The sequence below is a fragment of the Heterodontus francisci genome, chromosome 36, assembly GCF_036365525.1.
Source record: "Heterodontus francisci isolate sHetFra1 chromosome 36, sHetFra1.hap1, whole genome shotgun sequence".
Taxonomy (NCBI): domain Eukaryota; kingdom Metazoa; phylum Chordata; class Chondrichthyes; order Heterodontiformes; family Heterodontidae; genus Heterodontus; species Heterodontus francisci.
The window spans coordinates 4,422,495-4,449,186 of NC_090406.1; the positions used below are offsets into that span (position 1 = coordinate 4,422,495).

The 26,692-nt window shown below is 43.1% G+C and overlaps 1 protein-coding gene across 1 annotated transcript; it reads right to left on the bottom strand.

Annotated features, from left to right (window-relative positions):
• Positions 1-2,092: 2,092 nt before the first annotated feature.
• On the bottom strand, positions 2,093-26,676 carry LOC137351521 (SURP and G-patch domain-containing protein 2-like). Its single transcript, XM_068015996.1, has 10 exons — positions 26,633-26,676; positions 18,646-20,580; positions 17,842-18,127; positions 16,836-17,050; positions 13,481-13,604; positions 11,389-11,609; positions 9,396-9,454; positions 5,461-5,597; positions 4,702-4,837; positions 2,093-3,747 (listed from the first exon to the last, which is right to left on the bottom strand). Exons 1-9 carry the CDS (start codon positions 26,652-26,654, stop codon positions 4,702-4,704), a joined length of 3,135 nt encoding a protein of 1,044 aa, XP_067872097.1. The 5' UTR covers positions 26,655-26,676; the 3' UTR covers positions 2,093-3,747.
• Between the last annotated feature and the right edge of the window lie 16 nt (positions 26,677-26,692).

Here is a 26,692-nt window from a genome sequence, read left to right on the forward strand (position 1 = left end):
GTCCTCGAATCCTCTCGCTATGAAGGCCAACATACCATTTGCCTTTTTTACTGCCTGTTGGACCTGCATGCTTACCTTCAGCAACTTGTGTATGAGAACACCCAGGTCTCGTTGCATATTCCCCTCTCTCAGTTTATAGCCATTCAGATAATAATCTGCCTTCCTGTTTTTGCTACCAAAGTGGATAACCTCACACTTATCCACATTACACTGCATCTGCCATGCATTAGCTCACTCACTCAACTTGTCCAAATCACCCTGAAGCCTCTCTGCATCCTCCTCACAACTCACCCTCCCACCCAGTTTTGTGTTATCTGCAAATTTGGAGATATTACATTTAGTTCCCTCATCCAAATCATTAATATATATTGTGAATAGCTGGGGTCCTAGCACCGATCCCTGCGGTACCCCACTAGTCACTGCCTGCCATTCGGAAAAAGACCCATTTATCCCGACTCTTTGTTTCCTGTCTGCCAACCAATTTTCTATTCATCACAATACACTACCCCCAATCCCATGCACTTTAATTTTACACGCTAATCTCTTATGTGGGACTTTGTCGAAAGTGCTCTGAAAGTCCAAATAAACCACACCCACTGGCTCCCCCTCATCAACTCTACTAGTTACATCCTCGAAGAATTCGAGTATATTTGTCAAGCATGATTTCCCTTTCGTAAATCCATGCTGACTCTGTCTGATTCTGCCACAGTTCTCTAAATGCTCTGCTATAAAACCTTTTATAATGGACTCTAGAATTTTCCCCACTACCGACGTCAGGCTAACTGGTCTATAATTCCCTGCTTTCTCTCTACCTCCCTTTTTAAATAGTGGGGTTACATTAGCTACCCTCCACTTTGGTAGCAAAAACAGGAAGGCAGATTATCTGAACGGCTATAAACTGCGAGAGGGGAATATGCAGCGAGACCTGGGTGTTCTCGTACACCAGTCGCTGAAGGTAAGCATGCAGGTCCAACAGGCGGTAAAAAAGACAAATGGTATGTTGGCCTTCATAGCGAGAGGATTCGAGGACAGCAGCAGGGATGTCTTGCTGTAATTATACAGGGCCTTGGTGAGGCCACACCTGGAATATTGTGTGCAGTTTTGGTCTCCTTATCTGAGGAAGGATGTTCTTGCTATAGAGGGAGTGTAGTGAAGGTTTACCATACTGATTCCTGGGATGGCGGGACTGACATATGAGGAGATATTGAGTCGGTTAGGATTATATCCGTTGGAGTTCAGAAGAGTGAGGGGGGATCTCATAGAAACCTATAAAATTCTAACAGGTCTTGACAGGGTAGATGCAGGAAAGATGTTCCCGATGGTGGGGGAGTCCAGAACCAGGGGTCATAGTCTAAGGATACGGGGTAAACCATTCAGGACGAGATGAGGAGAAATTTCTTCACCTGTGGAATTCACTACCACTGAAAGCAGTTGAGGCCAAAACATTGTATGTTTTCAAGAAGGAGTTAGATATAGCTCTTGGGTTTAAAGGGATCAAAGGATATGGGGCGAAAGCATGAACAGGTTACCGAGTTGGATGATCAGCCATGATCATAATGAATGGCGGAGCAGGTTCGAAGGGCCGAATGGCCTAATCCTGCTCCTATTTTCTATGTTTGTATGTTTTACACTCCATCCTCCTTGCAATAAAGACCAACATTCCATTTGCCTTCCTAATTACTTGCTGTATCTGCATGTTAACTTTTTGTGATTCATGTATGAGGATACCCAGATCCCTCTGTACTGCAGCATTCTGAAGTCTCTCCATTTAAATTATATTCTACTTTTCTATCCTTCTTAAATTATAGTCTGTTTTCCATTCTTCTATCCAGATCATGGGACATTAATCCGAGAGCCTGCGTGTTCCAGGGGTTCAGATGGATTATAAACATCACAGTTGGAAGAGGAGCAGGGAAGTACTCCCGATGGCCGGCTCAACATTCTACCCTTAACCAACACTGCCACAAATGGACTAGCTACTCATTCATCTCATTGCTAATCATATGATCATGCTGTGTACAAAATGGCCGTACACTGAATTGAGGGAGGCGCGATTACAACAGTGCACGAATGAGACAAGTTTGAAGCACACTTGCTTTATTTTTTTTCAGTATATCCAGATTATAAATTTCGCATCTGTAAGAAACTGTCACTCTCTAACTCATTCACTACCAAAGGTGACAACGTTCAGGTGGCACTTTAGTGCAGCTGTACAGGGTAGGTGAGGCCAGTGGCGAATGATGCCACCACTGCGCATGCTGCACGCAGTGACCCAGTTAAGTGAAGCAACACGAAATAGTTCAGCAAAATCTCACAATGCTTGACTACTGATATAAATAACATGACAAACACGATAGGTAAGTAAAGAGAACGGCACAGAACACAGGAATCTGAACAAGCACTTTCTCTACAATACTCTTTACAACTCGCAGCTCTATAAGAGGTTTTCATTAGGGGAATGTGCCTCCCTACCAGGCTCCCAATGCAGATTCAGTCGAGTGCTGCCATCTCCTGTCCACTCGCACCTGACCAAGACCATACAGCTACGCCCATGGTTCAACGAGAACCCCTCCTTAACCCTGCCATGCACACACTCTGTGCTTAAATGCATCCTCGATAGATTGTCCTTGCACGCTTGTGCCAATGCCCAATGGGATCTCAGCACGTGTTATGGCGATGGGGTTGTGCGATTTGAAGGTCAGCGCAATCTTGGGGAATTGTGAAGGGCAGGATTGCCAACTGTGGTGAGGCTGTAAACGCATGTTCTATAAATGTGTTTACGGTTTCACTACAAATCTTCCCCCAGCAGTGTCAATATCACTCAACCATCCTCGTCAGACCCTCCATCATGCACAGCTTCTGCTGGCTGTTGGAATAATTGTCTCCTCCGCAAGCTTCATACTGGTTTTTTGCCTGTGATGGTGCGAGACTCTGCTCCCAAACAAAATAAGTGATGTCGACTGTCCCAAGATTAATACTTGGTTTGGCTATGGCTGGCCACCGTGCAAGGAGAGTTTCCACTTGCAGTCTGAAAGTCTGCTGCGCTACCAACCATATGTTTGGGCAGATGCCAACTCTCCACCTGCGACTTGCCGAACACGCAACTGTGAACTTACTTACGGTCGAGACAGATACTTACCTAGGACCAGGGCGTGCAAGAGCAAATGTCAAGATATTACCTGAAAATGGGTAGTAGATAGAGAAAGAGAGAACACTGGGTGATGGGAACGGGGGCAGCCTAGTCACTGTGCTATAGAAAACAATGACATCTAAAATGGAGAATACGTTAAGACAGGTTATAAAAAAATATAAGAAACTGAAACAAGTGCATCATTGATTTCCTATAACAGTTCATCCTCTGACATCAAAGGGACCAAGTGTATACACCTGGGACAGCCAACAAGATACATCAACATTTTGTTCCAGTTGAATGATTGGATATTCCAAGTTATCCAATCGGAGCACTGGATTTTGTTGTTACGTGGTCAGGTTACTAGGTATAGTGAGTTACCAGGATACCATGTACAGTGAGTTACCAGGTATAGTAAGTTACTAGGTTACTAGGTACAGCAAGTCACCAGGTATAATGGGCTCCATTATACATTCCTTCTCTGGATAGTTTCCATTACAAATATTCTGCATTTTCAGGTCATTTCACTTCCTGTGGCCTCAAACCCTCTCAACCTTTGCCATCAAGACCATCCTCCACTTTCCAGCAACTGCCAGCATCACTAGCCCAACATTAACCTGAAACAGAAAGAATAATCAGATGGGATTAATTCCGGGGAGTTTATAAATTCCATACCGTACCCCAACCCAACCCACCCCATCTACTCAGTTTATTCCCCATCTCTCCTGAAGGTGCTCTCACTGGGGTATGGATCTCCTCCTCTCCTGAAGGTGCTGACTCTCACTGAGGTACAGGTGCCCTCCGCTCCTGAAGGTGCTGACTCTCACTGAGGTACAGGTGCCCTCCGCTCCTGAAGGGGTTGGCTCTCACTGGGGTACAGTTCCCTCTGAGAAGAACCACCTGTCCCCGGTGCCTCACCCAGTGACTGGTTGGCAGGCTACACAAACACAGAAGGCATCAGCGTTGAGCCCGATCCTGTGCTCACCTGACATCCTTACACAATTGCACTTTCTTGCAGTGAACTGTGGACAATGGTCAGCAATGGGAACTGTGTTTTGGTTTTCCTCCTCCTCAGTCCAAGGGACAGACACTAAGGTTAGGCTAACTTCTTCACCCTACTCCACCATATGTCACTATTATACAGTCGCTAATAAATCCAATAGAGAATTCAGTAGTAACTTCTTGACCCAAGGAGTGGTTAGAATGTGGAATGCGATACACGGAGTAGTTGAGGCAAATAGCATAGATGTATTTAAGGGAAAGATAGATAAACACATGAGGGAGAAATGAATAGGTTATGCCAATAGGGTTAGATGACGAGGGGTGGGAGGAGGGTTTGTGTGGAGCATAAACACCAGCATGGACCAGGTGGGTTGAATGGCCTGTGTCTTTGCTGTAAATGTATATTGTCAATAAATGTATATCAAGCACTTTGGGACTTTCTCAAGAACTGTGACCAGCTTTATAAATACATTGTTACCATCTCAGCTCCCACTAATGATCTTTGATTGTCTTCCAGCTTTTAAACAGATTACATGCAGGTCAGTTCTACAGGTGTATGATATACATACCTAGGACTTAGACAGCAGCTTGCTTCTGAATGCCACCATCATCCGTTTACGGAAAGTTGCAAACTCATTATCTGCCTCATCTGTTTCTGCATTAACACCAACGCCTAGCCCAGATCTGTCTGTCGATGTCACACCCCTATGGAGGAGAAAGGTTTACTCCATAAGATTTACAGTGCTATTACAGGGCTTAATTAGTATATTGGTACTAATACATTACTAAGAATAAGAAAAATACTGGAGCTAATATAGATGAAGGTTGTGTGATACTAACTTTATTCCTTCAAGTTGCTTCCACCTGCCTTCAGACAGACCTGTACCCCCCAGTACTATACTCCAGTGTTATACAAGAACAGACCTGTCCCCACCAGTACTGTAGCCACTATAGTGACAGACCTGTACCCACCAGTACTGTACCACAGTGTTATACAGTGACGGAGCTGTACCCACCTGTACTGTACCCCAGTGTCATAAAGTTCAAATTGCAGTGTGATTTCACAGCTCCAGTGAGTGTCGTATGTCTGCCGTCATGCATTACTGAAGTGGAAAATACTAGTTTTCCATTTCACCGTGAGGTAACTGATTGACAACAAACACTTTGGTCACATTAAAGAGAGTGATGTTTGTGCTGGGATCCTTATAACCAGCAGAGAGACAAAGTTGCATCCTAGGAGTTCTGGCTGGGTTTGAAACCAGGACCCAAACATGAAACAGCAATGTCCAATCCAGCCCAGCACAGTCTCTCCCCATCCTGTTTCATACCTGTTGACGGGGTCTTTGATGCCCTGTTTTTCTAAGCCCAGTCCTTCTCCATCCTTCCAGCCCATCCTCTGCAGCATCTTGTACCCAACGTTGTCCACCGCCAGTTTGTTTTTGGTGTAATTTATATCCTCATTTTTCTGAAAGAGAAGAATTTGCTTAGAATAAACCCTTTACATCCTCAGCTATGGATCAATTTAACCAATGTCAGCAGCCCTCAATTGCTCAGTGGGTTAAAGGAACCAGCCGGTGTGGACCTGAATCTTACAGACCAGAAGGTTCTTGGTTTGGTCTCTGGGCTGTGCTGCGCGAGCTGATCTTTGTAGAGTAGAGTGGTACAAGTTCTCTCAGCCCTCCTGGTCTGGGGAGGGTCAAACGTCCTGGGCTCCGCTGATCACCATCCAGTGACTCTCAATGGGCGACATCAGGATCAGACTTGGCTGTGATGCTCAAGGCTTAACTATGAAGGAGTGTCAGTTGGGTGATCTACTGGAGGGTGCTGATGTTTGAGGAATTGTACCCATAAGACCCAGTACCTTTCAAAGAAAGAAAGACTTGCATTTATATAGCGTCTTTTCATGACCTCAGAATGTCCCAAAGAGCTTTACAGCTAATGAATTACTTTTGAAGTGTAGTCACTGTGGTAATAAAGGAGACGTGGCAGACAATTTGCGCTCAGCAAGATCCCACAAACATCAATTTGATAATTCCCACATTATCTTTCTCGTGATGTTGGTTGATGGATAAGTAATGGCTAGGACATCAGGAGAACGGCACTGCTCTTTTTCGAATAGTGCCACGGGATCTTTTACAGCCGTCTGAAAGTTGGCACCTCCGATAGTGCAGCTCTCCCTCAGTACAGCACTGGGAGTGTCAGCCTGGATTATGTGCTCAAGTCTCTAGAGTGGGGCTGGAACCCACAACCTTCTGACTCAAAGGCAAGATCCCATAAATAGCAATTGGATCAATGACCAATTTTAGTGATATTGGTTGAGGGATTAATATTAGTTCCAGAACACAGGGGAGACCTCTTGGAATAGCAGCTGTGGAATCTTTTACATCTACCTCAAGGGCAGACGGGCACTCTGTTTAAGGTCTCATCTGAAAGATGGCACCTCTGACAGTACAACACTGGGAGCCTCTGCCTGAATTACAGGGCTCAAATCTTTCGAGTGGGGCTGGAACCCACAGCCTTCTGAGTCAGAGGCAAGAGAGTGCTGCCCACTGAGCCCTGGCTGATACTTTTGGAAGTTTGGGAGAAAATGTGTAATTTAAAAAAAAACTATTTGCCTGCATTTAACAGGCAAGTGCTTGAGTATCTTCTCCAGCATAGAGTAGAAGATGCATGGAATAGGCTCCCAGAGAAAACAATTATTAATATTGCTGAAAATAGAGACATGTTGTCGAAGCTTTTCATCTTGCACTCATCAGGACAATTCGCAAGAATACCAATGTAAGGGAAAACAATAACTTTATAGTATATGAGAAGAGAGTGCTGATTGGTTGGCAAGTAAACTCTGATTGGTAGCGGCGTTGCCATGGAGAATGCACCGGTTTACAGTGACTGACAGTTAAACGCCAAGCTTTGTTTGAAATTTAAACCCAGGCAGCTTGACTCGCCTCAGGGCAATGCCTTGACCAATCAATGAACCAGCTAATGGCTATCACTTATATTGTTTGGCTGAAACAGGCACAATGTTTGTACATGTTCTTTCTATCTGCAAAGAACAGGGCCCTGTGTATTAATATATGTAGCTTCCCGTATGCACAAATGCGCCACACTACAAGCCCTACTGACAACCTTAAATTGGTTGTCAGCATAATTCTTAGCACACTGAGAACATAAGAAATAGGAGCAGGAGTAGGCCATTCAGCCCCTCAAGCCTGCCCCACCATTCAATAAGATGATGGCTGATCTGTACCAGGTCTCAACCCCTCTTTCGGGCCTCCTCCGCATACCCCTCGACTCCCCAAGTTTTCAAAAATCTATTTACCTCCTCCTTAAATATATTTAGTGACCTAGCCTCCACAACTCTCTGACGTAGAGAATTCCAGAGATTCACTACCCTCAGAGAAGAAATTCCTTCGCATCGCAGTTATAAATGTGTGCCCCCTTATTCTGTAACTATGTCCCCTAGTTCGAGATTCCTCCACCAGTGGAAACATATTCTCAACATCTAGCCTGTCAAGTCCCGTTAAAATCTTATATGTTTCAATAAGATCACCTCTCATTCTTCTAAACTCCAATGAATAAAGGCCTAACCTGTTTAGCCATTCTTGAGAAGACAATCCCTTCATCCCAGGAATCAGCCTAGTGAACCTTTTCTGAACTGCCTTCAATGCTAGTATATCCTTCCTTAAATACGAGGACCAAAACTGTATGCAGTACTCCAGGTGTGGCCTCACCAACACCCTGTACAGTTGTAACAAGACCTCCCTATTTTTAAACTCTAACCCCCTTGCAATAAAGGCCAAAATTCCATTTGCCTTCCTAATTACTTGCTGCACCAGCATGCTAACTTTTTGTGTTTCATGTACAAGAACACCCAGATCCCTCTGTACTGCAGTATTTTGTAGTCTTTCTCCATCTAAATAATAATCTGCCTTTTTATTCTTCCTACCAAAGTGGATGACCTCACACTTTCCCACATTGAAATCCATCTGCCAAGTTTTTGCCCACTCACTTAACCTATCTCTATCCCTTTGCAGGTTCTTTGTGTCCTCCTCATCACAACATGCCTTCTCATCTATTTTTGTATCAGCAAATTTGGATACTCTACACTCTGTCCCTCCCTCCAAGTCATTAATATAGATAGTAAATAGCTGAGGGTCTAGGACCAATCCTTGTGACACCCCACTAGTTATGGCTTTCCAACCTGAAAAAGACCCACTGATCCCGACTCTCTGCCTTCTGTGTGTTAGCCAATCCTCAATCCATGACAACATTGCCCTCAATACCCTGAGCTCTTATTTTGTGCAATAACCTTTTATGTGGCACCTTATTGAACGCCAAATTTATTTAGCAAATGTTATCCAATTGCAGAATCACATCTAATATTGGACACTGCGTTTTAACTTTTGCAAGCACGGGCTGATTGGGTGCGACCTGTACCTTGCCTGTTGCGAACAGCGGAAGGGACATGTTGTTTGATACAATCAGCCAGTCTTTGGGGCGTACGGCCGATATACCTAGCATCACACTGGCATTGAAATTCATATATCACATTACTCATTTGTGTGATAGGCAGGACGTCTTTTTTGACTTGACAGCAGCATCCTGTTAGTGGCGAACACCACATGTGTTGCTACTTCATAGTAACAACGTGAAACAGCTAGCTTCACCTGTTGCTCAAATTTTTTGGGTGTGTGCTATGAATTACGCTGACAACCAATTTAAGATTGTCAGTAGGGCTTGCAGTGTGGCGCATTTGCACGCATTGAAGCTAAATATATTAATACACAGGGCCCTGTTCTTTGCAGACAGAAAGAACATGTACAAACATTGCGCCTGTTTCAGCTAAACAAAATATGTGACAGCCATTCGCTGGTTCATTCCTCAGGGCAATGCCCTGACTAATAACAGTCAAGCTGTCTGGTTTCAATTTCAAACAAAGCTTGGCAGTTAACTGTCAGTCACCGTAAACGGGTGCATTCTCCATGGCAACACCTCTAACAATAAAAGTTCACTTGCCAACCAATCAGCACTCTCTTCTAATGCATTATAAAGTTACTGTTTTCCCTTACATTGCTATTCTTGCGGATTGTCCTGATGAGTGCAAGATGAAAAGCTTCGACAACATGTCTCTAATTATTAATATGTGAATTGATGTCTTAAAAAAAAGCAGGATGAATATCTGTTTGGGAGCAGGACTGAGGATTAAGTAGGATAAGTAGCAGTAGAGATGGCCCGAGTCGTACACAATGGCTCCTAATCTTACCGGTTTTTTCTTCGGCTTGTATGCTGGCTTGTCATAGCCGATTCTCTTCAGCTCTCGGACTGAAATGACAACACAAACTTATCAGTAATTTCTGACTGTGATTTTAGCAACAAACTAAAGGACAGCGTCAGCAACACAACCTGAATGACAAGTCACGTTTCTGGATTATATTTTTTGGTTAATTTTTCCACTGAGAAGATGTAGATATGAGTTCTTTAAAAAAATGCTTTAAAATCAGGCTCACTATAAAAGGGATTATTTTCTCAGGACAGTTCCAACTGAAGGGATGTGGATTAGACCGGTTAAATATACTGATCAGAAGTTGTTTTTCAGAGAGATGCCACAATAACTATCTATAAGCCCATCTGGGTTATCAGAAAACATCTCTCACCAATGTGTTGGAAAACCTTTTGACTTCTGCCTCCAATTAGAGTCACTGGATGGTAGTCAGGGGGACCCCAGGCCGTTTGACCAGGGAGGCCGAGAAAACTTATACACTCTGGTCTGCAAGATTCAGGCCCACACTGGATGGTTCCTTTAACCCACTGAGTGATTGAGGGCTGCTGACACTGGTTAAATTGATCCGTAGCAGAGGATGTAAAGGGTTTATTCTGAGCAAATGCTTCTCTTTCAGAAATGAGGATATAAATTACACTAAAAACAAGCTAGCGGTGGACAACGTTGGGTACAAGATGCTGCAGAGGATGGGCTGGAAGGACGGAGAGGGGCTGGAATTAGAAAAAGAGCAAAGACGCTGTCACCAGGGTATGAAACAGGATGGAGAGGGGCTGGGCTGGATTGGACACAGCTGTAGAGAGGGGTCTAGAAGAGAAACAGTTTTTTGGGCACAGAGAGAGACTTTCAAACAGGACGCTACACAGGGAGCAAGACAGCAAAAGATGGCAGAAGGCAGGAGACTGCAGAGAGAGCAAGTTCTGCCCTTTAATGTAGGACAGAATGCAGACAGGCTATACTGTTTAAGTAATATAACCCACTGCAGTGCGGGTAACATCACGCATTCATTGCTTTTATAACATACAGTGAAAATAAGTTTTGCTAACTGATCTTAAGTGAATCTAGTCATATCTGTTGCTTTATATGTTCACAACTGTATAATGAAGATCCTTAATGATTCAAACCAAGCCTCAATTCAGTTAGTGAGAGCTTGGTGTCTTTGGAGAGATTAATGAAACAGATGTGCAAAGGACACAAGATGTGGTCCAAATCACATCTCTGGGTCCCAGTATCTCACAAGTAGATATAGCCAAGTGCGAGTCAACTTCCATAAAAGAAACTCAGGCTACAGGGGCAACTGTTGCCACTGAACTTGCAGGTATCTATGAAAGACCCAAATGGGTAATAACCACATTGAAGTGCCAGTCCTATTTTGTGAATAAGCGTGGGGGGCCTTCAATCAAATTCTAATATTTGCCAGTTCTAAAGAAGGGTCACTGACCTGAAACGTTAACTCTGCTTCTCTCTCCACAGATGTTGCCAGACCTGCTGAGTATTTCCAGCATTTCTTGTTTTTATTACATCTGGATCAATTTTAGGTGCACCCAAGTTTGCCTCGGGTAGCATTACTGCTTCTGGGACAGAAGGTTGTAGTTTCAAACCCCACTACAGGACTTGCATACATAACTTAGGCTGACACTTCAGTGCAGCACTGAAGACGTTGAGAGTCCGTAACACAAGCAAGAGATATTCTGTCAACAGTTTTCTCAGAATATTTAATTTTATACATGAAAAGTTGTGGGTCTGAGCTGACAACTTACTGAAAAATTTAAATAGACCAATTAGATGCTAAAAACCACTGGGTCACAGTAAGGCTTGATTTCTGTAATTTTCTAATATCCATTTGGGATGGACAGGGCCCCTCTATTAGGGAAGAAAGTGAGAGGTAGGTGGGATAACTATTTCATTGAGCAACCTCTACGATCTATACATCTCTAGTGAAATGGAAACAGTTTGGCTTTGCATCGTCACTGCTTACCCGGCGATGGGGTTGCTTTTGGGCGGATCTTTTTGGGTGGCAGCATGCCCACTTTCAACGTCAGTCCCTTCCGTCTTCTGGGAGGAAGAACGGAATGCCCTGAGGACGCTGGCTCCGGTGCTGGATCTGTGGAAGGATTGGATTTCTCCAGCATCCCGCTGTATTCCTTCACCTTCTCCTTGTAATACTTGTAGTAGGAACTGTTCTCATTGTACAGAAACCTGCAGACAAGCAAGAAAAAGGAACCACTGTGTTTCTAAGCAGGAGGACGGTGAAAAGCTGCAGTCATCGTACATTCACATGCTCATTTCGGGACATATAATGCCTATCACAACCTCAGATGGCCCAAAGAGTTTTACAGCCAACAATGTACTTTTGAAGTGTAGTCACTGTTGTAATGTAGGAAACTTGGCAGCCAATTTACACACAGAAAGCTCCCACAAACAGCAATATGATAATGACCAGATAATTCGTTTTAGTGATATTGGTAGAGGTATACTTGGGAGAACTCCCCTGTCCGTCTTCTAAATATTAACCATGGGATCTTTAATGCCCACATGAGGGCAGGGACCGGGCCTTGGTTTACCATTTCATCTTAAAGATGGCATCTCCAACAGCGCAGCACTCCCTCAAACAGCTTAAAAACAGATTATTTGGTCATTTGCCAATGTTGTTTTTGGGGCCTTGTGTCAATATCGGATGTGGCACTTCCTACATTACAACAGTGACTACAATCAAAGAATACTTTGCTGGTTGTAAAGCATTTTAGGACATCCTGAGGATGTGAATGTAAGCCTTTTATTTATTTATTTTAACAGAGCTGCCTTTCCTGATCTGTTCTGGGGAGTCAAATTAAAATCGGTCACTCTAACCCTAATCCAAAAAAAATCTTGCATTTCTAAATCATTTTTCACAACCTCAGGATGTACCGAAGGGATTCAAGGAATTCCAGATAAAAACAGAAAACAAACCAGTTATGGGGAATTAATTGGCCCATCACGCCAACTGCTGGATAGTAACAACATACAAAATACACTCCAACCCCACCCACAGCTCTGTGCTTAGCTAATGTATTTCTACCTGTGCCAGCAAAAACCTGAAGCCGAGCTGGCAATTGAGTGTCCCAATCACCAGCTATGACATTATGGATGAGGGGTTAACATTACAGTCATGCTCTCAAAGCTACAGATCAGTGGGGTGGTCAGTGGACCAGTCCCTCTCCTGTTATAGATTGAAAATCAGCTGACTGATGTTTATTTCAAGGCATATTAACAAGTGGATGCAAAGGGTGATACAGTTTCCCATACAGAGAAGTTGGTGATTTGGGATAGACTCACCAATCGCTGAAAGAAAACAAGACAGGGAGAAGAAAGATGCACAAAAAAGAAAAGAGCTAGAACCATAAAAACATTCCATTAGCTCACTCTGCACTACCATGATCAAACCTAGTCAGTATATCTCACACATGTTATTTGCTGGAAGGGAACTATGACCCTGTGTTCCAGCACTCCAAACTTTTCCCCTCGTGACATTTTCTGGGTTACGTTTCCATAGGCACCAGAAACCCTCCTGGTAGCTTGTCCAATTGGCACATGTGAGCTCAGGCATAGAGTATCAGCAGCTCTTCAACAGTGGGCAGTATCACAGTGGAGCCTGATCCTGTTTCTCATCAGATGTTCACGTCCATATCAGGGGATATTTTGACTGAGCTTTGGGAGAGGGGGTGTACAATGTAATGTAGGCAGCTCGCTAACTTCCTGCTAATTATAATGATTCCTGCATGCAACCAGCACTAACTGTGCTGTTCATTGATTGAACATATGAGCAAGGGTCCCAAAATCGGAACTTACTAGCACCAGTTAATGCTAGCGGCATTGCTTCAAGCCAGCCTGCACCTCTTAAAGGACAGCGGGTGCTGGCAGTCATGCAGGAAGTGAATCTGATCTGGGAAACTGAACATTTTCTTTGTGATCAACTGACCTAATGCTCTTGGATTGGACATCGTAAGGGTACCCCTTACTGGTAGGAAAGAACCCTGTCCAACACTCATATTGCTGACATGCCCGCTAGCAGCTAGTCTCTGTATTCTTACCAGAAGGTTGGATTATCCCGGTTGTTTTCAATGGCAATCTCTTCCAGCTCTGGACCACATTCAGCCACAAACTTAGCCAGTTTCTCTGCAGTGGTTCTAGTCTTGGTGTCACTGAGAGAATCACCTGCAAGAAAAGCAAGTTAAGTTCCAGAATGCACAAATTGCTCGGAGACTGTAGCAAATGACTTGCTGTTGATTTTCACATCTCCACACCTAAAGCATCATGGTCCCCCTCGCACCATGGACTCACACTAAGGAGGGCCAACTGGCTCCCAGGCCTTGGCTGACTTTACCCGAATCACAAATGGGCGGGTACACATAAGCAGTTCTGGAGCCTTACTGTAAATTGTGCACATGGACAGAAGGCAGAAAGATCATCTGTTCTGGTTGTGAAATGCTGTTCAGTTGAGCACCCTGACGGCACTCATTATCTAAGCTAGCATGTGACGTCTGGCCACATGGCGAGGTACTCTGGTTTTTGAGGAAACATATCGCACCTACCAGAGAGGGCAGACATCTGGGAAAACAAAATCTTACAGCCTGGAGTTCTGTCATGACAGTATTAGAGGGTGGGTTCTTATTTATAATTTATTCCTCAAAACAATATGATTCTTAAAAATGGATATTACTGATTTATTAAGCAAACAGCACATGTAGCAGTGCTTAAGCCTACACTTAATAGACAGTACTGGCAACATTACCTTGCTAATTAAGTTGAGGGACTTAAAACATATCAATTCTGAACTCAGTATCTTAGACAATTACAAATCCAAATACTCATTACAAACAGTCAATTCTCTTACTCCCTCTATCTGACAATCCATGCAATTCTGCATTACATCATTATATAATTGTTAAAAAACAACTTCATACAAGAACTGAATGGACTTATTCCTAATCAATAACTTTGGTTTTCCTTACTTAATGAGCTCCTTTTTCCTCAGACCCGTACAACTCCCCTACTTTGTTATCTTATGGATAGTTTCACTCTCGTTACATTCCACCTAGTGAAAATTATTAATTATAAGTCTCTTTGGTTCCATACTGGTCAATATCCTGCTTCTACAGAAACCTTAATTAAGGATGATGTATAGCCAGATGTTCTCCCTTGGAGAACTAATTGTTTTTCCTGCACTTGCAATCAACTGATTAAATATATGAATCAGTATGCAATGACATGCCTTTTAATTAGGTTTAATGAAGTGACTAAGCTGACCAGTGCTGCAGGGTCAGTGTTGGCTCGATAGCCTATTGGTATTTTAAATTGACTTAAACTTCTCTGCTTAGCAGGCAAAAGCTAAAAGTCAACAAAAATAACCTGCATTTATATAATGCCTTTAATGTAGTAAAACATCCCTGAACTCATTCAAAAGGAGTCTGGATATGCACTTCAAGTGCCATAATCTGCACGGCTGCGGACCAAATGCTGGAAGGTGGGATTAGAATAGGTGGATCATTTTTCAGCTGGAACAGACACGAAGGGCCAAGTGGCCTCTTTCTTATGCCTTAAGCTTTCTCTGATTCCATGATCCCAAGGAACTTCACAGGATCTATCAAACATTACTACAATATAAAAATAAATCAACAAGGATATAACATAACATTGTTTCAGCTGTGGCTCTGTGGGTAGCACTCTCGCCTTTGGGTCAGAAGGTCATGAGTTCAAATCTCATTCCAGAGACTTGAGCATCAAATTCTAGGCTGACACTCCAAAGCAGTACTAAGAGAGATGAGATGTTAAACCAATGTCCTGCCTGTTCTCAGGTGGATGTAAAAGATCCCATGGACTATTTCAAAGAGCAGACAGTTATCCATGGTGTCCTAACCAATACTTATCCCTGATCAGCACGACAAAGAAAACAGAGATTATCTGGTCATCATCACATGGCTGTTTGTGGGAGCTTGCTATGTGCAAATTGGCTGCCATGTTTCCTACATTACAACAGTGACTGCACTTCAAAAGTATTTCATTGGCTGTAAAGTATTAGAATTAGAACATTAGAACATTACAGCGCAGTACAGGCCCTTCGACCCTCGATGTTGCGCCGACCTGTGAAACCATCTGACCTACACTATTCCATTTTCATCCATATGTCTATCCAATGACCACTTAAATGCCCTTAAAATTGGCGAGTCTACTACTGTTGCAGGCAGGGCATTCCACACCCCTACTACTCTCTGAGTAAAGAAACTACCTCTGACATCTGTCCTATATCTATCACCCCTCAACTTAAAGCTATGTCCCCTCGTGTTTGCCATCACCATCCGAGGAAAAAGACTCTCACTATCCACCCTATCTAACCCTCTGATTATCTTATATGTCTCTATTAAGTCACCTCTCCTCCTCCTTCTCTCCAACGAAAACAACCTCAAGTCCCTCAGCCTTTCCTCGTAAGACCTTTCCTCCATACCAGGCAACATCCTAGTAAATCTCCTCTGCACCCTTTCCATAGCTTCCACATCCTTCCTATAATGCGGTGACCAGAACTGCACGCAATGCTCCAGGTGCGGTCTCACCAGAGTTTTGTACAGCTGCAGCATGACCTCGTGGCTCCGAAACTCGATCCCCCTACTAATAAAAGCTAACACACCATATGCCTTCTTAACAGCCCTATTAACCTGGGTAGCAACCTTCAGGGATTTATGCACCTGGACACCAAGATCTCTCTGTTCATCTGCACTACCAAGAATCTTCCCATTAGCCCAGTACTCTGCATTCCTGTTACTCCTTCCAAAGTGAATCACCTCGCACTTTTCCGCATTAAACTCCATTTGCCATCTCTCAGCCCAGCTCTGCAGCCTATCTATGTCCCTCTGTACCCTACAACATCCTTCGGCACTATCCACAACTCCACCTACCTTAGTGTCATCTGCAAATTTACTAACCCACCCTTCTACACCCTCTTCCAGGTCATTTATAAAAATGACAAACAGCAGTGGCCCCAAAACAGATCCTTGCGGTACACCACTAGTAACTAAACTCCAAGATGAACATTTGCCATCAACCACCACCCTTTGTCTTCTTTCAGCTAGCCAATTTCTGATCCACAGCTCTAAATCACCTTCAACCCCATACTTCCATATTTTCTGCAACAGCCTACCATGGGGAACCTTATCAAACGCCTTACTGAAATCCATATACACCACATCCACTGCTTTACCCTCATCCACCTGTTTGGTCACCTTCTCGAAAAACTCAATAAGGTTTGTGAGGCACGACCTACCCGTCACAAAACCGTACTTTGGGATGTTCTGAAACTGTGAAAGGTGCTAAATAAATGCAAGTCTGTTTCCTTTCATGGACTTCAGGGCAGTCTAATTAACCCTTTCCTTACAACAGTTATGTTATCCCTACCTTTTTCTGTAGTTGGACAAGTTTTCGAACTCTCAACGTTCATCTGGAACTCTGTTTGGAAACCAGCTGGTGTGTTCTCCATGGATGTTTTGCACCCTGACCCTTTGTTCTCAGCAGCACCAGGTTTGCTTGACTGGCAGGTGTTTTCTCTAGAGAACTGTGCCACTTTCTGCTTGTAGTACTTGTACTCGTTGCTTTTTGTGTCAAGCAAAAACCTTTAAAATGAACATTTTTTTAAAAGTTAGAAGTTAAGTTTCCCCTATCTATTTTCTTCACTATTCCCTGGGTCAGGCATTAATTACAGCCAAGCGGCAGATAGTTATCAGCCAATGCCACTACCCACGACATAGCTGGCATCATTAACTCAATCCTTCCCTCCTGAAGTTGCTAATTCTTGCTGTGGTATATCTCCTGAGTACCCACAGGCCTCCAGCACTTTGTCCAAGTGGCTGTTAAAGTATTCATATGCAAGGCCGAGACAGTGAGTGTCATTAGGTTATTCAACCATGAAAATGAGCTATCAGGCTGGGCTCAAATTGCGATCCCTGTTATTTTCAATACATGAGCTCTATTTGACGGCATAACAGAGCAAGCAGCCGGGCTCCGAGAGAAACCTGAACTGGCAGACAAGAGAATTTATCATCTTAAGAGGATTATGAAAAGTAGGTATTTTTTCATTTTAAAAATGGGGGCAACCCTTTGGACCCCATCATCAGTCCCTTTAAGTGATTCTCATGTCATAACTGTGTTGATAAACATGCTCAGAGGGTTGTGAATCTTTGGAATTCTCTACAGAAAGGTCTGTGGATGTTCATTTAAGCATATTCAAGATTAAGACTGATAGATTTTTGGGTACTAAGGGAATTGATAGATACAGGGATAGAGCAGGAAAGTGGAGTTGATGTTGATTTTCAGCCATGATCCTATTGAATGGCTGAAGCAGGATCAAGGGGCCACATGGGCTTCTCCTGCGACTGTTTATGTGATGTCCTATAATTGTGCTTACCTATAATTGGAGTCCTCTTTCTTGTACTGGACGACTGCTTTTTCTGCTGTCTCACCCTTCTCTGCTACGAACATAGCCAGTTTATCAATAATGGTCTTGACCTGTGTGTCTTCTGGGGGGCGGATGCTCTCACCGGCTGCTGACGGTGCATCTTTCTCTGTCATGCTCTTGCCACTGCCATCAGTGGGTGCTGAGACCTTCTCTGTCTTCCATCTACTGCTGCTGTCTGGTGCTGAAGAACCTTTCTCAGTCGGTTTGCTGGCTTTGGCATCTACCGAAGAAGAAACTTAAAAAAAAACAACAGTTCAATCCATCTCTGCAGAACCAAGGTGAGCTAACAGGAGGCCACACTAGAATCTCAAAACAGCAAAATCAAGACACTAGAAATTGGAAGGGAAATGTTCAGCTTGCCTCGTGAGTGGATTTAAATTGAAACAGCAACCTCACTCCTCAGGCATTCGGGCTTCGGCTACCAAGACAGCGGGTGCGAAACCCACTTCCAGACCACTGAAAATGTGTCCATGTAGCTAACTGCTGGGGCACTAGGTACCAGCCAGGCCAGCAATTGGGCAGAGAAGGGGTAAAACCTCAGTTCATTGCACATCATGGCTTCAATGTGTTGTCTGAACAAAGAGGTTTTAATAAAAGCATATATAATCTTCAACTCGCTGTCAGATCATGGCACATTCAAAACACCAAGAAACTTTCAATAATAGCTACAACATATTGTAATGACAAATGTAATTCAAGCTGTGCATTTGTTGTAAAATATTACAAACTATCAGAGATAAATGGAGTACTTACTTTTCGAGGGCTTGATTGCTGTGTCATTCTTTGATTGCTCCTCCTCTTTAGTTATGAACTTACTGGAACAAGAAACCTGGCTATGTAATGGGGGAAGGTAGATTTGCTCCACTCGGTTCTTCAGCTCATTTATGTATTTGTTCCCAAACAGCTGATTGCTTTCCAGATTCATGAAATAATCATACTTTGGAGCCACTGAGATCAGCCCGGTCTTGCGCAACAGGTTCTTCCTTCTTTCTTCGCTAACAAAAGCAAAGATTTGCCCAATGAACACCATTGATTGGCGGCAAGCTGTGATGGCCTGCTCTAGCTCACTGGCAAGTTCATTAGAGGTCTGTGAGCTTTGCAACTTGGAGCTCAGCTCATGGTTACTGCTTACTACAAGAAGTGGACCTATGCATTCCAGCAGCTTGCTCTGTACCTCTTGCAAAAGAGTTTCTTCTTGATGCACAATATCATCCAACTCCAACCTACTTGTAATGACATTCTTCCTTATCAATAGAGATACAAAAGAGTTGTCTATCACAGGGTACGTGAGGCCTAAATGTGCCACTAATGTTGACTCACAGATATCCTGATGCTGCTTTGCCATCAAGCACTGGAAGGCCGTGGCTACCTTGGAATAGGTATCTGTGTTAGGATCAAACTTCTTTTTCATGGAATGCTCAACAGCAACACTATGAAAACCAGCCCATTTTATTATTTGCTGTCCCAGTTCCATTTGACTACCTAGAGCAGATATATTCCCCAATGAATATAAACGAGGAGAATCCGGGGAAACATTTTTGTAGGTGGCCATTGGCTTGCTGGACACAGAAGACCCCACTAAACCAACAGGGGCTGTCCCGAGAAGGCCAGGGGCTGTCCCGAGAAGGCCAGGGGCTGCTCCGAGAAGGCCAGGGGCTGCTCCGAGAAGGCCAGGGGCTGCTCCGAGAAGGCCAGGGGCTCTCCCTAGAAGGCCAGGGGCTCTCCCTAGAAGGCCATGTCGCCCCTGAACCTTTGGACGCTTAAGCAAAGGCCCTCTTGCATTTTTAGGAGGCACTTGAGAAGAATGACCTCTTCGGGAAGCTTCTGTGTTTTTATGAATATAACTGTGCTGGTTCAAGTGAGGGTTATAATCCTCAGCTGCATGGAACCCATCTGTAGGTGTAGCAGTCTGGTAAATGGAAGAATCCACCTGAGAGGAGTCCCTGGATGGGTCTCTCCAGGATGTGTGTGAGGGGTCATTCTTACTAGCCGCCAAACGCCGAGCATTATCAATAACATTACTTAACAACTTGTATAATGCTGCATCATGTGCCTTAACAGGACTCCTGGGTCTAGGGTTTGATCCTTGATCCCTGGTTTCAGCACCAGGGCTCCAGGATCGCCTGTGTGATTCTGAGTGTCCTGATTCATCAACAGGGTTTTGGGATCTATTGTATAAACTTTGACCATCTCTGCCATTGGGACTTTGGGATCGCCTATAGAATTGGTAATCTCTTGAGTCATTAACTGCACTCTGAGACTGCCAATTATTTGGGCTTGTTGGTCTTCTGTACGTTCCTGACCGATCTCTAGACTCAGCAGGGCTCATTGATCTTCTGTAGATTCCAGATCCTCTCCTGGCATCACTGTCATTGGAATTTGCTTGTCTTCCAAATAACCCTGGATCCCCACCGAGTTCAACAGGGCCCCTTAATTCTTTATACTGTGAACGGTGATCATCTCTCTCAACGTGATCCAAGAAATTCTCTCTTGCTGAAGCAGAATAGGAAGCATCATCATAATACCTTCTATTATCTTCGGAAGGCATTTCTGCTTGACTGGACATATTCCTCCATCTCTCCGATCTGTGAGATGGAGATTCATAGTCATCATAGGGCAGGTCATCGTATTGTGTATTTTCTTCATATGATTCCCTGGGATATCGCCTGGGTGCATAGTTGAGCATTTCTTCAATGGAAGAGGGGGGGAAAGAAAGGAAGAAAAAAAATGTTTAGCTTTTCTTTTATTAAAATTGAAACAATTCTTAAAAAAGTTGCAATCTATATTTCATGTAAAAGCTAATGTATTAGATCACTTGGGCATGCTGATAACGCCACAAAGATCAGAAAGACATGATGGGTTTTTAACCACAAAATGCACCTGACTAACTTGCTTTTGGGAAATCTGATATAATCCAAGAGATGCAAGTGAGAAAAACAGGAAGAATTTGTCCTATCAATGGGGACATGTGTCGTCCTCAAGACATTAAACAATGAGTGAGCCTCACATCTTTTGTCCATTGGGCTTGAGGATGTATGGTGAATGGAGGTGTGAAGCGCCTTGATATGAACCCATTTGCTCAAATAGAGGAAAACAGCTTGGAAAAAGCCAATTTTAAACAAAGGTATTCTGGATCATACTGAGCGAAGGTACTCTGGGCATTTGTAATCCACTCACCTAGGACCAAATTCAGCAAACCAGAATCTATAGTTAATTACTCTCTCCTTTGTGACTCAGACAAGGCAGCATCATATAGGTCCAGATGCGGACGTCCAAGTTCATGTGGCTTCATCTCCAACACGTTAATGTGGCTCAAGTTATCCTTTGGCTAAAAGCTGGAATGTGTAGCTGACTAAACAGCTACCACCCAAACCAGCCTTTACAAGTAAGCCAAGGACAAGAATTTTTGAATGGTTCATAAATTTGTGAAATACTCCAAACTTTGTCGTCTTCAAGAATGATTCCATTCTCCTTGGAGTCTCTGCTGACTCCACAAGAAAGGTCAGAAAATGCTTTCAACAGTAACGTGGAAGTACAAGAAAACTTGCATTATGCAAGACCAGCTCATGTAGCACCTTTCAACACCTCAGCATCTCCCAAAATGCTTTACAGCCAAACAAGTACTTTTTGAAGTGTAGTCACAGTTGTAATGTAGGAAACGCAGCACCCAATTTGCGCATAGCAAGCTCCCACGAACAGCAATGTGATAATGATTGAATAAACTGTTTTCGTGATGTTGGTTGAGTGATACATATTGGCCCAGGACACAGGGTAGAACTCCCCTGCTCTTCTATGAATAGTGTAATGAGATCTTATACATCCACCTGAGAGAACAAACAGGGCCTCGGTTTAACATCACATAAGAAAGATGGCATCTCAGACAGTGCAGCACTCCCTTATACTGTACAATGAAGTCCTATTGTACAAGCTCATTACAAATGTCAGTATTTGAATCAAGAATGAGGGTTGACATTTACTTGGTAGATTAAAGTCTGTGTGCTAGCAAGCAGTGTACAACTTGGAACAAACATGATGAGTTGATCAGGTACAGTATTAAGAGTGCGAGAACTTGTTAAAAACAATCAATAAACTGGAAATTGGAATATTCTGGGATTGTTCTGCTTCAAAGCAAACCATATACACAACAAACTTTCAAAAGTATTCTTAAAAATAGTTAAAAGCATCTTATACGCACACATAAGAGTGGGTTTCAGCTCAATGAGTACAACAAAAATAAAATTCCAATCTAAATTTGTTCACGACATAAAAGGGTTCAACAATGATAATGCAATTCAATCCCAAATGCCAGTAACACATCTACACAGGTAGTGAAACCATTCTACAAAAATCCAATTTAATAGTGTATTGGTCTATCCAACAAAATGGCGCAGGTTCACTTTGACAATCCGTGATTTCTGCCAGAAAGACAAGGGAAACTGTAAATGATTAAGAAGTTCTTCAGTGGCAGGGCAACCTGGAGAGCAAACCAGCTACTTTGCTTCATTTTCCCTGCATCTCGCACATGAGCCAGGTACAAAGAAACCAAATGTAAAATAATCCCACCAGGTTTGCAAGATATCTGGTTGGCGCGGAAGCAAAATCATGAATCTAATTTTGCACCAACTGTATCACATTTTCAAAATGGCAGCTCAAATGAATGCTGGTGAGTCTGTGTTGATAATCTTCAATGTAGTCCTTCGAAAAAAATATACTGGTGGTGTGCAGGTAGAATGTTCAGTGAGAGTATGTGGAGAAGTGAATTTATTCTGCTCAGCGATGATTGAGAGATGAGTTGTGTTTTGCATATACTATTTGATAAAGACTCCCATTTCTATAGCACCTTTTACAGCCTCAGAATGTCCCAAAGTGTTTTGGAGCCAATGAAGCACTTCTGAAGTGCAGTCATTGTTGTAATGTGGCAGCCATTTTGCGCACAGCACCAACATGGTACGCATAGACACCCTTCAGAGTTGAAGAAAAGGAGGGTGCTCTGGCTAAAACTACTTCCACTCAGATGAAGCGAAATGGACCAATACCAGTATCTGGACTGAAAGTGAAGAGGAATCTTTGTAAATTCAAAATAAGCATCTTAATATTTAAAGGTATCAGTGTCACCTTGGGTGTGGGGGCATCTCAGTTCTCTGTGGTCCATTGACAGTGGGCTCTATTCCAACCTCCCTCTTCACAAAAAGCTTGTAAGGCTATCAGAGCAGGTTGTCCCAAGAATGGGTTTGGCCCCCTGATGTCAAGCAGAGAGTCAATGAGGTTCCCCCACCTGCCCCAAACACTTCTTGCTGCTCCACTTTATACATACTCACCCAAGGTCAAACAGCACACCAGAAAAAGTGAGCAGCAGTGAGCATTTGTACTTCTCTGTCAAGAAAATACTATTGCATTTCTACTCAAGATTTAGTCAGAATAAATCATACTATAGATACAGTTCAACATCATGGGGGATTTTTAAACTAAGAATAGGAAGAGAAAGGAAGAATAGCACTCGAGATACAACACTTCAGATTTTCCCTAGTTAATAGAGTATGCATTTTAGCAAGAACATTTAGTCCATCTCTTCTTTAGTGATGGGGAATTGCAGGCAGTGGTTAGCCATCAGTATAGATTACAGCACAGGAGGCCATTCAGCCCATCGAATCTGGGTTGCCTCCTTTGAAGAGTAATCCAGTTACTATTGAATCTGTTTCCGCCACATCAGGCGGTGCATTTCAAATTTTGAACACTCGTTGCGTAAAAAAGTTTTTCCTCATATTGCCTCTGGTTCTTTCACCAATTGCCTTAAAATCTGCGCCCTCTGGTTATCATACCTTCAGCAATTGGAAAAATACCCCTTATTTACTCAACTAAATTCTTCATGATGCTAAACATCTCTTAGCCTTCTCTGATATAAGGATCTTGTCCCCAAACCTCAAATCTCTTCCTGCCTTAGATGTAAAAAAGCAAAAGGAAAGTCTTAGGATAGCTTTCCATTTAAAGTACTCCTGTATTTTGTAGTCAAAAAAATGTATAAGAAAAACTAATCTTGCTTTTTAAACAAAAAATGCAATCTTTCCCCTACAGGCAGCCCACCAGATAAGGTAATCTCCTCGCTGGTAGGCTGTTCCCTGATATCAACATGAAAGTGCCTTGTGTAGTGGGAGGGATGATCAAGTTGGACTAGTTTGAAAGTTGATCTGGAGTTGCTTGACCCTGAAATGGCAACTACTCATTAGTCAGTTAGCAGGGCAAGCCAAAGTGAGGGTAAAACCAAGGGAGGCAGTCATCTGTTCAGGTGAAAGTTCGATATTTTTTAAAAAGACAAAAAAAAATCTTATTGAACTTTTTTTAAAATGTGGAATCAGCAAGTAGACTATTTTTCCCTTTCAGTTACAGCACTGTGCACAGTCACGCAACAGGAAAATTCTATGTACCCAGTTGAAAATGAATCATAGGCAAACAATTTCATTAATCTGAGATTTCAGATAAATGACTCTACATCTGAATGCAGAAATTTAGTGGCAAATTATTCAGTGATAGCGCGATCTGTTCAGAAGCAAAAATAAGCCTGACAAAACATCTACTACACTTCCCCTTATTACTACATCCACAACAAAAATATCCGTGGACCTTAGATGGATTGCATTTTTTGGAATTAAAGTGCCAATTATGGAGCTTCCATTTCTAAATCCAATCAATGTGATAAATACAATTCCACTTCCCTACTTTTTAATTAATGTTAATTAAAAGCACCGGAGATTACTTCCTACTCTGCTACTGTTCCATCTACAATCTGAAAAAAACAGCCACAGTCGCTGACCCAGTAAGACATTCCACGGGGACAAACAAGGTTAGCTGTTGTTTAGTGACACAGTTTTCTTTTTACATTGAGTTACATAGCAAGTACAGCATAGAAAGCTTCCCTTTAAATTCCCCTTATCCATCTTAACTGCTCCATGTGGTAGTGAATGTAAGTCAGCCTATGATTTCAGTAAAGCATAAAGGTGGGTGTTTGAAATTGTTGTGCTGTGTCCACTTGAACTGTAAAAGTTGTTCAGCAGCATCATTATTGGTTCTGTCTTTCCACATTTCTGTTGTGCCTGGAGAAGCAATTTACAGCTGTATAACACAGAGGTGAAGAACAGATCAGCAACACCTGCAAGTCTGCCATTTCTATTCGTGTTTAAAAGCCTTACAATTCTTACAGTACATTTAAACATGGGAAATTTCTGCACATCAGAGGCTGTGCATGGAAGATAGTCACTGGCGATGGGTGTAATTTGAATTAGATTAGAACAAGTAATGCACACTATATAATGGTTCCAAAAGAAATAAACCTATTGATAATACAGTTTACCAATTTGGAAAACAACTATATGAAACTGGGTACTGTTAACAAAAGTGGATTTGAATATGATAGAAACCATTTTAGCAAAAGTAACCTTTCACTGCAGTAGTGAACACGCAGTAGCAGAGACCACAGTAGATTTTTCACTTCATTTAATATAATTCAAACCTACCACTTAACAAAAATAAGACAGTTGGTGAACAGAGCCAAAGAGAGGAAGGCTCAGACTTGAAGAGGACAAACAGTAACTATCGCGTACATGCGCACAATAGAAGTTCATCAAGAAATAATGACAGAAAATGCTCTATATACACAACAGATCTCTCAACATGAAAAAACAAGTGAGCACCCTCAATTTCTGCTTCAGCCAAAAGGTTAATTCATCAGATGTTGATAGTTTAGTGTTCCCAGGGTTTCTGCACTTATATTAGATCTCCACCATTTGCTGGAATTCTTTTAATCTGATTAAGAGCTAGGACTGCCTTCAATCTCAGAAAGCATTTTAGTGAAATGTCTGCCAACCCAGAGATATTCATAGTATTCCAATTGGGGCAGGCAGGAGGGAAGGGGAATTACTCTGGTTACTTTGGGAAAGTGGGTGGGGGTGTTAAGATGTCACATCCTTTACCTATGTCCCGTGCAGGGCCCAGTTACCCCGCATTACTCCAGGTGGGAGTGTGAACCCTCTTCTCATACAGGGCCTGGTTTCCTTTGTGGTTGGAGAGAGTATCAGACCTGTGCCCAAAACAGAGCCTTGTTACCTTGGGATGGAGTTATCAAATCCTCTCCTTTCAGGGCCTTAGTGCTCCCAGTTACACCAGTTTTTTTGGGGGGCGGGGAAGAGAGCATCACCGCCTTTTCCACAACAGGGACCTGCTGCCTTGGGATTAGGTTTACCAATCCGCCAGTATTACCCTGGAGTCTCCAGAAATTGAAGATCAAATTCCTGGAGACTGCTGTGAGTAACGCAGGGCAAAAATCAGAGTTTTAAAAAATTTTCTTTTTGTTCATTTTCTTTGAATACTTTTGTTCAATGGGGGAGACTGACTGAACAAGGCACGAAAACATGTAATGAAACCTCCAGGATTACATCCAATCAGCGATAGCAACTCTCCCCAGGATGAAGGGGTGTCAGATCTTCACCCCAAAAAAAGGCCTTGTTGCCCCTAGTCACCCCAGGGTGGGGATCAGACTTTGTCTCTCCCCCCACCCCAGGTACGGTTGCCCCTGGTTACCGCGTACAGGCCCAGCCTCGGCAACGAACCTATTTCACACAGAGCTCCAGGACAGCGGGGTTTTCCCCACCCCCTCCCTGCTTAAACCTCTAGCTATGCCCCCAGGCCCAATTGTAAGCCCCGGTCCCGGTCTCTCCCCCTTCTCCTTCCCCACCTCAGCCCCACAAACCTGGACAAAACCTCTCCTCCATTGCTGCCGTCACGTCACTTCCGTCCCCCCACCGGAAGT

What these genes read in the sequence shown, in the direction of transcription:
- LOC137351521 (XM_068015996.1), bottom strand. Translation starts at nt 26,654, where the DNA reads ATGGAGGAGAGGTTTTGTCCAG. An exon ending in AAAGAGGACTCCAATTATAG is followed by an intron (nt 17,051 to 17,841) that starts GTAAGCACAATT and finishes TTCATTTTAAAG; the next exon opens with GTTTTTGCTTGACACAAAAA. An exon ending in TTGTCCAACTACAGAAAAAG is followed by an intron (nt 13,605 to 16,835) that starts GTAGGGATAACA and finishes CTTTTCTTGCAG; the next exon opens with GTGATTCTCTCAGTGACACC.